At 41.4% G+C, this 13,798-nt stretch overlaps 1 protein-coding gene across 3 annotated transcripts in view; it reads right to left on the bottom strand.

Annotated features, from left to right (window-relative positions):
* Nucleotides 1–6,737: 6,737 nt before the first annotated feature.
* The window catches only part of CWF19L2 (CWF19 like cell cycle control factor 2), a 125,101-nt gene continuing 118,040 nt past the window's right edge, over nt 6,738–13,798 (bottom strand). For all 3 annotated transcript variants that reach the window (XM_040631267.1, XM_008690125.2, XM_040631266.1), the window contains exons 17-18: nt 9,882–9,983; nt 6,738–7,419 (exon numbers count right to left, since the gene is read on the bottom strand). In XM_040631267.1, the coding sequence (XP_040487201.1) occupies nt 7,276–7,419; nt 9,882–9,983 (246 nt within the window). In that variant the 3' untranslated portion in view covers nt 6,738–7,275. The remainder of the gene's footprint in view (nt 7,420–9,881; nt 9,984–13,798) is intronic.

Here is a 13,798-nt window from a genome sequence, read left to right as displayed (position 1 = left end):
GCTCTGCGCTCAGCGGGGAGTCTGCTTGAAGACCGTCTCTACTCCTCTGCCACCTCCACCACTGCGTGCATGCTCTAACACATATTTTAAAAATAAATTTAAAAAATGTGACTCTATCCTTTTAGATCGTGTTTAGTCATTGCTCTAATAGGTGTTACTAATGGGCTGGCGATATTCCTACAGGTGGTGCTTTGGGGGCTCAGGGTTGCCCCCATTTAATGCCGAAAGCCACAATTCACAATAAATAAATTACACTTCTGAATATCTATGTGCCAATAACAGGGTAACCATCATTATGAAGCACAGACGCCCAGGTACCAGCAAGAGGAAAAGAAACATCCTGGCCACTCTGTATACACACTATGGCAAAACCTAAGTAAAAGAATTAAATGAATAGGAACAAGGCATGCGCTCTACAGAGAACCTAATTAGAAGAAAGTTCACACAAAAGAAAGAAATTTCTATAAATCGCTTCTTGAAAAACTTGACAAAAATCTGAAGGTCTAAAACTCAAAAATGAGAGGATTAAAAAAAAAACAAGAATTGAGATCACTCACAGCTTTAAAAACATGAGCAAGGAAGGGGACAAAAAGAACAAACAAAATCACTACGGAATCAACCAATCACCTAGAAACAGCAGGAAACAGAGGAGGCAAGCCTGAAAAAAAACCAGGCTGACTTTATGCCCACTTACTCAGGTGACACCAAACGTGAATTTGGATCAAAGCAAAGGAATGCAGAGTACTAAAAACAGCAAATACTGGAATAATATAAAACCAACTTCTTCTCATTAAAAATACTTTAAAATAGAATTAGGTGTTGAAAGCAAAAGTAGTAACAGTGTATTCTGTGGATGATGACCAATGCGTTAGTAAAATCTAGGACAACAAAGAATAAGATGGGAGAAATTAAAACATTAAGTTTTAAGATTCTTAAAATGTGATATGGCATATTTTTGGTGGACAAACTCTTTGGGTGGCCTCTGTTATGTGCTGATCCTGGTGTTCACATCCTTGTGTCACCCCAGCCCTTGAGTGTGGGCAGGACCTGTGACTCTACGGCAAGGGGTATATGCCAATTTTATGTGATGATGTCATTGGGTTGTGTAAGACGTCGGTGGCCAACGTGCCATCATCTCCCTCTTCCCTGCTGGTTGTGAGGAAAGCAAGAGGCCATGATAAGGGACGGCAATGCCCTGTACAAGCATGGGGCAGCCAGCAAAAAGCTGATGCTCTCAGTCCTAGTTGCAAGGAAATGAATGACACAAACCACCACATGGATGGAGAAATGGATCTTTTCCCAGTTCAGCCTCCAGATGAGTCAAGCTGTCCCTCCACTCCTAACCCACAGAAGCTGTGACATAATGTATGTTGCTTTAAGAGGTTAGGTTTGTGGCACCTGCTATGCAGCCATAAAAATGAGTATTATTGATACAGTGCTTTGGCTTAAATCTATCACCCTGCTGTTCCTTTTCTATCTGCCCCCCTGTACTTTGTCTCCTTTTCCTGCCTGCATTTAGATTGAATATTATTTTATGCTCCATTTTATCTTCTTTGTTGGCTTCCTGCTATAAATCTCTATTTGCTTGTTTTTTTATCTTAGGGTCTGCTTTACAGTTCATAACTATACATCTTCATCACAGCCCACGTTCAAGTCCTACTGTACCGCTTCACGTCTGTACGGCAACCTTACAAGGTTCTCCCCATCCCACCTTTGTGCTATTATTGTCATTCACTTTGTCCTTACGTGTGTTATAAACTGCACATTGTTTTTCTTCAAATGGTAAAATATCTTTAATTTGAGCTTTGTTCTGGATGCAGGAAGTTAAGTTACTTGGAAACAGCTTATCTTTTTGCCTCTTGTGTTTAAGATTCGTCAAGGCTGGGTCAGCGCTAAGGCTTGAGATATTATTCTACGTTACACACTACCACTCTGGGTACTCGCACTTCCTGGGCAGCCTTGACACCCCCTGCTCCTGCTAGTGGGGGATGTGACGTCTAATCCTCTCAGGTACGTCAATCTTTGCCCGGCCTCAGGTGCCCCCTGCGCGTGCGTGTGATCTCCTCTCGTAACCTGCCCCGCTGTCTAGGTCCTCCCAGACTCACAGCTTTATTTGTCACGCATCTTGTCCCGTAAGCCCTGCCTGGATTCCCACACCTTGTACCCTAAGATGAGATCTCTCTTGGAACAACAGGATAGGTCAATCACAGTGCTCATCTCACTTGTTTCCCGTCACTTTGGGATCATTATACTTCCATGCCTGATAACCAGGTCTTAAAAAACATCGTTTCATGTATATTGTCTATTTTCTGGTCACTTGAGGCAGGAAGACAATGTGGTTACTTTGTCTTGGCTGGAAGCATCGGTCTTCAGCTCTTCATGAAGAAGAAAGGCTGACTGGGCGTGAAACCAAGAGTACACAGGGCAAAGCAAAAGGCCCCGTAGAATCCCCCGAAGAAGCAGGACCACGGCCCTCATCAAGCAACTGGCAACACATGCGCGACCTAATTTTAGAGCTAGTGAACAGTGACTGCACTGTGCCTCAAATTTTCCATCTTTTTCAGTGAATGTGCCTACCGTTATTGTCTGCTTCTCTTACTAGTGTACGCTTGGAGTGTGTGTGTGTGTGTGTGCGCGCGCACGCGTGCGCAAGGGGTGCAGATAATTTGTCTCTTAAATTCACGCATCTTCAGACTGAAGCACCTGAGGAGCCTCTTCTCTGTCTGAGCCTTGGGTGGATGGGATCCTCAGCCTCGAGCCTAAGCCTAGTGCCCACTGCGATGAGACTTTCTTGGGAGGATCTGAACATATTTTAACTTGAGAGAAGTGTAAGTTTGTGGCCAGAGGGTAGACTGTGGTGGATTAAAGGTGGCCACCAATTACCTGACACTACTCCCTTCGAGAGTTAGAGTTAGGACCCCCCCTTCGGAATGCAGATGGGCTCTGTGACAAACAAAATAAGGCAAAATGAAGCTGCACTCATGTGTGGTCCCAGGCCCTAACGAAGACAGTGGCATCTTCCACCTCATGTCCGGGGAGCATCTTTTGGGACAGAAATCAGAAGCCATACAGTAAGCCCAACTACACTGAAATTGCTGTGCAAGAAGAGAGTGTCAGCAGCCTGTCCCAAGCTGTCCCGGTGATTCTGGTCCAGGCATCAAACTTGTGAGTGAAGGACCATTTCAACTACTCCAGCTCCAGCAAACACCATATGAAGAACAGAGGCCCTACACACACGGTCCCCAGTCATCTCCAGACGTCTGAGCCAGTCCAGTTGAGGCCCCAGATGCCAGGCAGCAGCGGCAAACCATCCCGCTAAGCCCTAGGCAAATCCCTCAGCTATACCACCACAACGTACAAGAAAGTGGTTGTTATAAATAACTGGAACAGGAGGAAAATTGGGAGTTCAGTTTGTATATCCTTCTTACAGATAAGATACAGTAGAAAGGTCAACTTGATATTTAGATACAGGATTCCGGAAGAAATCCAAAATGAAGACATAAATTTGGGAGACCTCTTACTCGTCCTATTCTACTTTTCCTTTTTCCATTGCACTTACCACCTCTGATATTTGCTGGATAATTTATTTATTACGTCTAATGTTTACTGTCTATCTTCCCTGATACAATGTAAACTCCTCAAAGAAAGAATTTTTGTTTTATTCATTAATGTATTCCCTGATCAGAGAACAGTAACTGGCATACAGAAAACAAATATTTGTTGAATAAATGAACCAACCTAAAAATGGTATTTAAGACCACTTTAATGATGGCATTACCTTGAGAGTGAGAGAGTCTGTGTATAGAGAAAAGAATGGAGGATGGGCATTTCAACACTTAGCGAGTGAGAAAATGAAGAGGAACCTGCGAAGGAACTGGGAGGATGCCGCCAGTAAGGACGGAGGAGAAATAACAGACAGTGGTCTAGAAGCAAGGAAGTGCCTCACGTATGTCAGTAATGCTGACAGAGCCAGGGGAACACTGAGCAGCCGTCACGTGATTTGCCTGTGGGGAGGGTTCACGGAGGACTGTGACCCAAACCGGGAGGATGAAGTCTAACTGAGAACAGAAGGAGAATGGAAGGAGAGGACACAGATATTATTGAAATGGGTTCTGCTGTCGAGTGGAGAAGAAACATGGCTAGAGGGGATATGATGCCAGAGTTTGTTGTTATAAAATGTTTTTGTGCTAAAAGGAATAATCTTACAGGAGGGAAAAACCTAATAATACAGGGAGAGTAGGGACAACTGAGTACGTACGAAGGGATGAAATCCAGAACATAAATGAGTGGGTTAGACCTAGGAAAGAATAATAACAAAATGTATATCGCCAGAGGAAAAGCAGAGTACACAGGTACAGACGCAGGGATGCTGAGAGAGGTGGTAGAAAATCTCTTTGATGTGGTTCTGTTTCTCAGTAAAACAGGAAGCAAAGTCCTCCACTCAGACAGACAGGAGGTGTGAACAGTCCCTCAGCGCTGTACTCCAATACATTTGGCACACGTCGCAGAAGAACTTCTCGTGCTTTGGGGTAAATCCCTAGTAGTGCAACTGCTAGGTCATAGGGTAGCTTTATTTCCAACTTTTTGAGGAACCATACTGCTTTCCAGAGTGGCTGTACCAACTTGCATTCACACAAGCAGTGTAAGAGGGTTCCCCTTTCTCCACATCCTCGCCAACAATGTTGTTTCCAGACTTAACTTTAGCCATTCTCACAGGTGTGAGGTGCTATCTCATTGTGGTTTTGATGTGTATTTCCCTGATGGCAAGTGATGTGGAGCATCTCTTCATGTGTCTGTTGGCCATTTGTATGTCCTCTTTGGAGAAGTGTCTGTTCATGTCTTCTGCCCATTTCTTGACTGGATTATTTGTTTTTTGGGTGTGGAGTTTGATAAGTTCTTTATAGATTTTGGATACTAGCCCTTTAACTGATATGTCATTTGCGAATATCTTCTCCCATTCTGTCAGTTGTCTTTTGGTTTTGCCGACTGTTTCCTTTGCTGTGCAAAAGCTTTTTATCTTGATGAAGTCCCAATAGTTCATTTTTGCTTTTGTTTCCCTTGCCTTTGGAGACGTGTCTAGCAAGAAGTTGCGGCAGCCGAGGTCGAAGCGGTTGCTGCCTGTGTTCTCTAGGATTTTGATGGATTCCTGTCTCACATTTAGGTCTTTCATCCATTTTGAGTCTACTTTTGTTCATGGTGTAAGGAAATGGTCCAGTTTCATTCTTCTGCATGTGGCTTTCCGATTTTCCCAACACCATCTGTTCAAGAGACTGTTTTTCCATTGGATGTTCTTTCCTGCTTTGTTGAAGATTAGCTGACCATACAAATGTAGTGATCCGAAGGGGCACCCGCACCCCAGTGTGTACAGCAGCAATGTCCACAATGGCCAAACTGTGGAAAGAGCCCAGATGTTCATCAACAGATGAACGGATAAAGAAGATGTGGCGTATACATCTACAATGGAATATTATATAGCCGTCAAAAAATAAAATCTTGCCATTTGCAACAACATGGATAGAACTAGAGGGTATTATGCTAAGCAAAATAAGTCAACAAGAGAAAGACAATTATCACATGAGCTCACTGATATGTGGAATTTAAGAAACAAGGCAGAGGATCATAGGGGAAGAGAGGAAAAAAATGAAACAGGACAAAACCAGAGAGGGAGACAAACCATAAGAGATTCTTAATCATAGGAAACAAACTGAGGGCTGCTGGAGGGGAAGGGGGTGGGGGATGGGGTAACTGGGTGACAGGCATTGGGGAGGGTATGTGTTGTAATGAGCACTGGGTATTATATAAGACTGATGAGTCACAGACCTGTACCCCTGAAACAAATAATACATTATATGTTAATTAATTGAATTTAAATTAAAAAGGGGGAAAAAAAGAACTTCTCTTGTGCTATAATTATTTATGTACATGTCTCCTTCTCCACTAGACTATAACATAATTTAAAGTAGGGGAAGTACTTTTTATTTCTGCACTAAAAGCACAACACAAAATGCCCTGCAAACGAATGTTAATTCACGGATTAAATAAATAAATGTTATACATTCCTCTAAGCCTCTGCAGTAAAGCTCAAAGAGTCTGAAAATAGCAATAAATATAATACTAGCAAGTATCTAACTGATAATTATACTTAAATTCAACTTGCAAATATTGAGAAATTGAATCCACTAAACTTCAACTTACATTTGAAATTTTAAAACTACAGCTAGAACATAATCATTTTTTAACATACCAAAGAAATAACAAGATGCCGACATTAAAAAGAACTATGGGGAGTTAGGAGTTACTCCAGACTGTGCACCACACTGACTCTAGGTAATCAACATGTCATGACAAAATGTCAAGGATCAGCTCCAAAACCCAGTATCTCTGAAAAACCGTTGCAACAAAAATACCTTCCATAGTAAAAAAAAATAGGCGCACTCTTACACCATGGTCATATTTTATAAGTATATGGCTTCCTCTTGACGCCACGCGTAAGAACAAAGGAAAAATGAAGACGCGCAGATCAAGTGCCGGGCAACAGGATGTGCTCTGGACATTTAGGATACGCGCATTACGATGCTGTAATAATACAACACCAAAATGACGGCTTGGCTTAAATTGTCACCTCTCAAAACCCAAAACAATTGTAAATTGTGTTATTTGGAACAACTATGTTTAAAATTCCCAAAATTCAAAGACACTATTTAAAATCCAGAAAAAAAAAACAAATCATGAACACGTTTATGCTTCATTTAATTCTTTATTGTTCTTGGGACATTCTTTTTCCTTTAATAAAAAGAAGAGCAGTGACTACCGATAGAAAATTAAAAGCCTTTCTATAAAATGCTATGAAAAGAAATTGCAATTATTACTGAAAATGCCAATTCGGTTTAAAATATTCAAGAGAAGCCAGACAACAGTCTTCACAACCTTGAAGCAGACCCATTTCCCTCCGAACCAACGATCTGCTACACCTCCCAGATAATCCTTCAGAGGAGTCTTTCCACATCTTAAACCGCACAGTTGAGAACACCAAGACGTAGCTACAGAACAGGAATGTGAGCGGGGCCTCCCTGTATCTGGTCTTGCTCCCCAGTTACGACAGCGCAATCCACAGGACAAGGTAGGGCAGGAACACGATCAGTGACGCATGGGTGTCTGAGACCCAGAGCGGGACTTTCTCCCCCTCTGGCCTGAGGGTCAGCGGTCTAGTTAGACGCAATGGAAATAAAACTCAAAGGAATCTGAAGAAGAAATTTAAAAAATAAAAGGTATGACTCAACACTTTTTACTTTTGGTGAAGTCGAATGGTTTCCACCACTGGGCAAACTGCAGTGCTTTCTTCCTCTGGTCCTCAAAGCTTTCCCGGATCCCCTTCCTCCACAGTCTTGGCTCTACATCCAGCATCCCACCAATGATTTCCTTTTAAAGATAATGAGAAAAATACAGACACATGTCTGAAAACAGAATGAAACTATTTGTTTATTCTGCTCCTAAATATAAAATTAGTAGTTCTTTGTGAGGATGTTCAAATTTTACATAAATATTAGTTTCAAGTTAAAAAAATCTTATTTTCCAGTACGGAGGTTCCGCAAAAAGTTAAAAATAGAACTACCCTACCATCCAGCAATCACACTACTAGCCAAAAGATACAAATATACAGATTCGAAGGGGTACATGCACCCCAACGTTTATAGCAGCATTATCAACAACAGCCAAATTATGGAAGCAACCCAAGTGTCCACCGACTGATGAATGGATAAGGAAGATGTGGTGTGTATATATATATACATATACACAATGGAATATTAGTCGTAAAAAGAATGAAATCTTGCCATTTGCAATGATGTAGATGGAACTAGAGAATGTAATGCTAAGCGAAATAAGTCAGAGAAAGACAAATACCATATGATTTCACTCCTATGTGGAATTTAAGACACAAAACAAATGAACACGGGGGGCAGGGGGGAAGAGAAAAGTAAACCAAGAAACAGACTCTAAACTAGAAAGAACCAACTGATGGGGAGGTGGGGGGGGTGTTGGGGGAACAGGTGCTGCGTATGAAGGAGGGCAGCTGTTGTGATGAGCACCAGGTGTTGTATGGAAGTACTGAGTCACTAAATTCTACAGCTGAAACTAATTTTGCAGTGTGTGTTAACTAGCTGGAATTTAAATACAAACGTGGGGGGGGGAATATTGTTTTCAGTTAGTTCTAACTATGCAAACCCTCTGATTCTAGGAGTGCTGGCTGTGTCTCCTGTCAAGCAATTTGTCCCTTTTGTTGCTTGTTAGTACATCCACCAGAGAGGAGCAAAGGGGAGAAAGAGAGGGTGAAATTTACTTATTTTGGTTCTTCTGAGCTGTTCTGGTAAACAGGATGGAGAAAAAGTTAACCAACATGTAGCAATTATGAACTCTGTGTCTGGACTGCAGGCCAAGGGCAGGCTCAGGTTCTCTCTACTACCCTGCATATTTATAAGCCAGTTTCTTCCACTATTCGCTGGAGATATTTTATCAGGAGACAGAATCATATTTTAATACTAATCCAAATAAATAAAGAATTAAAAATTATAAATCACCTTCACTCAAAAGTCACATTCCAAAGCCCTGTAAGAAACAGATTTTGAGTAGTCTGCTTACCTACACAATTTCCGCATGATTCTCTTCCTGTGCTGTTAGCTACAGAAATTAATGCAACTTTACGAGCATCCATGTACACGAGGATACGGGGAAGACGTGTAATGCTTAGAGGGCAACACAGGAAAACACTGGACTGAGCATCAAATTCTGCATATTCGGTCTGCTTCTACAGGGCTGTGTGGGGAGATCTTGGACAGCATCTTAACATTCTGACCAAGAGGACCAAACTGTGTCCAAACAAGTACCAAATATCACGGGGATACAACGAGAACTGACATACATCTACGCGCCTTCCGAGAACTCGTAGCAGAATGTGGGGCTGTGGAAGAGTAACCCAAGTACACCAAGAACCGTCTTAGAAAGGGAGGAAGGTAAATAAGCCAAAGCAGACTAAATGGAGACTCAAAAAAAGAAGATTCTATTTTTAGATAAATCAGAAAAAGCTTCGTGGAAAACAGAACCTTTTTCACCTGGAAACAAATAAAGGACCAGTAGAGACAATAATTTATGGAAAACACAAGCAGAAAGGCCTGAGCTATGCTCGATGAAAACGTCAGTTCTAGAACGATTATTGCTCAGACTGTATGACGGACTATCGCAGCAGTCACATTAACTTCATTCCAGTCCCTGATACGAACTTACACACTTCCCAGCTACTCAGCAGACCCTAAACATATGGCTGTACCCACCAGGCAATGTGCAGTGATGAAAGTACCAGCAGTCTATAGACCGACACTCGGACACCTGCCCGGGAACGGTGTGAAATGAGAGTCATATACTCTTCTTGGACTGCATGGTGCTTCACTCCACACGAAGGGGTCTGCCTACTTCAACCACAAACGAGGGGTGCTTGTATCCCAGCTTCTGTCTGAAGCTCAGCTTCTTCATTTGTGAGATGAACGGAGTAACGGTCTCTCCAGAACAGAACGTGCCTCACTGTCAGCTCACTGTGAGCGTCAGCAGTGTCACCCTTCTCGGCACAAGGCGGGCTGGCTCCACAGGAAAGCAACTACCAGCCCGCTTGACTGTGTCCGTAAACGTTCGATTGCAGAGCGACCTTCCTGACTGTTATGAATATTCTGGGACATTTTTCTTAATAGTTTCTAGCTTCTTCCTCTAAAAATTGAGTGGAACAGTACTCACCAAATTCACTCTATATTGTGCCCAAAGTTTTGATTTCCCTTTGAAAGAAAAGTGTTACCAAATCGCTAACCTCTGGAATTTTATTAAATCTGTGAGCATACCTTTCCAAAGTAATGAGGGAATTTGTGTTGATCTTCAATGACATGGGCAAACCCTCCTTGGAGGCCAAAATCCACAGCGAAGTAAGGTAAGCCTCTGGGTACCTAGTAAACAGATAAATCACACATGAACACAGCCCGGAATCAGAAAGTTCCTCTGAATCCCTTCTCCTGCTCTGAGACATGACAGTAATTAAGCAACCCTTCAAGACAAACGTACATAATAAGTTCCTAATTCTAGAAATGCTTAGGCAATGACCTAATTTTCAAAGTAAAACATTTCATTTGGTAGCCTTTCAGCCGACCACTCTTCATAACATCCAACAATTATAATCAAAACCAATATTTTCCTGTCTTTGAAGAAAACAGGAAAGAAAAGGTACTAATTTTTTCCTTAGACTACAAAGAGAATAAGGATATGGTTCCCTGTATTTCCCTCACAAAGCAGAACAGGGAGAGGCCTACCCATATACACAGAGCTTTGTTTATAACCTGAGACTTTACAATTATTTATTTATCAAAAATAAACTACACCCAGACAATCACAATTTTTTATTAACTGGTGAGATGGGTCTCGCAATACTTAGCTTACCAACCTCATTTCAAAGTTTCTCCAGGAGTAACTATTATCTTTTTATCTCTCTTTCTTTATACACACACACACACACACACACACACAGTTTGAACTCAATCTTGATTGGAAAAGTCCATAATTTCTGGCTTTATCAATTAAGTAGATCTGTGTCCCTGCAGGTTTTCCCTCCAAGCCCTAATCTGTCACTACGTATTATTCAAGTGGGTCCTGATCCCCACACACAGTCAGCACTTACTCACTTTGACACTGAATCACATGTCTATTTAACTATATGTATTTTATATTGTCCTCAAGAAGGCATGACTTGGAAGAAGATAGTATGGTACGGTGGAAAGACAGTGGTCATCATGAAATAATAATAAAGCAGTTAAAATTAGCGCTTAGAAAGAGTTGTTCATATTATAGGAAAAGCGTAAGAAAAAAATCAGTTTATAAAATAGTATATAATATAAAACACAGAGAGGTGGGTAACTGTTTTGTGTCTTTGTATTTTTTTTTTATAATTTTACATTTTTTAAAATATGATAAACATGTATGACCTAGACAGGAAAAAACAAAGTCAAGAGACAGATAAGGCCTCGACCACAGCTCTGCTTCTTATACCTACGTGACCCCAGGCAAGTAATTAACATCTCGGAGTCTCATGAGAACTGGGAAGAGCTGCGAGGTTCGCTGTGAGGATGAACTACGGGAATGCACACTAAGTGTCTAACCCAGTGCTTGGCACAGAGAAGGTTCTTCAAATACTACTGTCTTTTCTGTATTCCAAACAACAGTGCTTTGTCCAAACATGGTGGTCAAAGAAAAAAGGATGGAAGGCTCCATGAGAATATTTCTGTTATCTGAAGTAGATCATCACCTGTGAGTCAGGAACGGGAATGGCTAACACAATGCTGGGAACTACACCAACTGACGGACAGTACTTCTAGGGACAGAGAGCTTGAGGGCTCAATTTGTGACGACTTTGCCCATGGCCTCTGCTCATATCACACTATATTTGGCAGAATAATGGCCCTAAAATATGTCAGTGTTCTAATCTCCTATTTGCCATGAGTATAAGACCTCATCTGGCAGAGAGACTGCACAGACGCAGTTATTTATGGACACTGCAACGAGGAGAGAGCCTGCCTTACCCACGTGGGCCCGATGCATACACAAGACAGATTTGTAAGAAAGAGTCAGGAGAGTCAGCGTCAGAGAAAGACTGGAAGATCCCATAATGCTGGACTTGAAGATGAAGGAAGGAACCACAAGCCATGGAATGCAGGTGGCTTCTAGAAGCTGGAGAAGGGAAGGAAACGGATTCTTCCCTGTGGCTTCCAGAGGGAATGCAGGCCTGCTAACACCTTGATTTCAGTCCAATGAAACCCATTTCGTATTTGTGACCTCCAGAATTATAAGATAATAAATGTGCGTTCACTTAAAACACTAAGTCTGGGGTAATTTGTGACATCGCCGGTAGGAAATGAACTTACACACCAAGGGTCTCAAGAGCCCAGGATGTAACTGCCAGACTTTAACTACCTGTACACGAGCTTCCCTGTTCCCTCACCACAGGCTGCAGAAGGGACAACCTGCCGTCCTGCCAGAACAGCTGCTGGTCAGGGGCACTGTGAAGGCTCGGTATCAAAGCACACTCGTCACCACTTCGCTCTTCCTGCCTTGACCAGCCAGACGACTTGCAACTTTGCTATCGCTCTCAAAAGATACTGACAGAATTATGGCAAAACATTTTATTGATGGTAAAAAAAGCAAAACAGAAACAGTAATATTTGAATTTTCCCCTTTTAATACTCCAGATATTTCTCCAGACTTCCTGTTACTGTCCTTCAGTCTGACGGTCTCTGGGTAAACCCAAATTTTCCTTGACATGGACTTTCCTCAGTTTTAAAAATCCCTAAACATGCTTTTCAATTACAGCTACCACAAAATTAAACTTAAAATCATATTATTTAAAAGTTCAGGAAGAATTCATATGAAATCTCAATAAAATAGCCTTGTGAAAAATGAATACTTTCCCTGACAAGTTAGTTAGTAACGTGCAACTGCTCTGCAATGAACATACAGATTTCCCGTGTATATTTCCATGAACTTCCCACAGACTTCACACAAAGAAATCAAGATCCAGAAAGGAAACAAAATGGGCATAAAAACAGAAGTCTATACTCACCACAAAAAAATATAAGTCAACAAAGAATCAGAATGAATAACCAGTATGTAAATCTCTGCTAGAAGCCAAGGATCTACTTGGGGGGGAAAGAAAATCACCCCAACCCATGAAGCAGGTAAAACACTTTATGAAACTACCAAGGACACAGAGCTTGAAAAATAAGTTATAATGAGGTTCTTCCAAATAAAAGTAACATTAAAGTAAGTCAAGATTGTTCACTCTGTGCTCAGAAACACTTTCGTCATTTTAAAAAGAGTGGAAGGCTTGTTAACTTAAAAAGTGACCTCCTTTGGAATTATTCCTAATTCTCAAGTTCTCTTCACAGTTCCATGCACATAATTACCGAATCCTAAAGCTAAGAGATCGTCTGGCTCACTCCCTCGCTGCTGTGACTCCCAGAAACTGGGTGGTGACTTAGAAAAGGCAACCGCTGGTATCTCTGCAGTGCTTCCAAGTAAATACACAACCACCACTCCTGCATAGATCGGCTTCTCGTTTTCCATCTAGGTTGGGTTAATATTAAAGCCCTCTAGGTGTTTAACTCAAGTACTGTGCCCGTTCTGATATCTAGAACAGGTGCTAGATGGTTTACCTGTAAGAAAACTGCATATACAGGGTAGCAAATGGAAAATAATTTATTTCTTTTAAATTCCTACTTGGAAATATTTTCAAATGCCATTAAAATCATGTTATAAAAGACTACACAATGGCATTGGAGATTAGGGTATGAGAAGTGACAAACTCAGGTACAAGAGACGTGCCCACGTTAGATACCTTTTTCTACAGACTCACAGAAGACAGAAACGAAGAGGACATTTGTGGGGGGTTGGTTTTTGTTTTGTTTTTAAATGTATTATCTGGCCCAATTCACCAGCAAGTAAAGAGAGGAAGACTACAGACAACGTTTTACCTTTGAATTCAAACTATCTTCGGTAAAGCAATGAAATTTCAATATTTTGACTAAGATACAATAAATGTTACGAGAAATCCTGCAAGTCACTTCCATCAGGAGTCTGGCTTTCCAAAAGAAGAAACAGAAGAAAATAGGCCAGTGTCATCTATTAGAACAAGGGTCAGCATATTTTTAAAAACCTTATAAAAGTTTTAATTTAAATAAAATATTCTGGACTTTGCAGATTATATGGTCTCTGTTGC

The sequence above is a fragment of the Ursus maritimus genome, unplaced genomic scaffold (assembly GCF_017311325.1).
Source record: "Ursus maritimus isolate PB19 unplaced genomic scaffold, ASM1731132v1 scaffold_16, whole genome shotgun sequence".
Taxonomy (NCBI): Eukaryota; Metazoa; Chordata; class Mammalia; order Carnivora; family Ursidae; genus Ursus; species Ursus maritimus.
The sequence above is the reverse complement of the archived record's forward strand: the minus strand, read 5'-3'. Positions and strand labels throughout refer to the sequence as shown.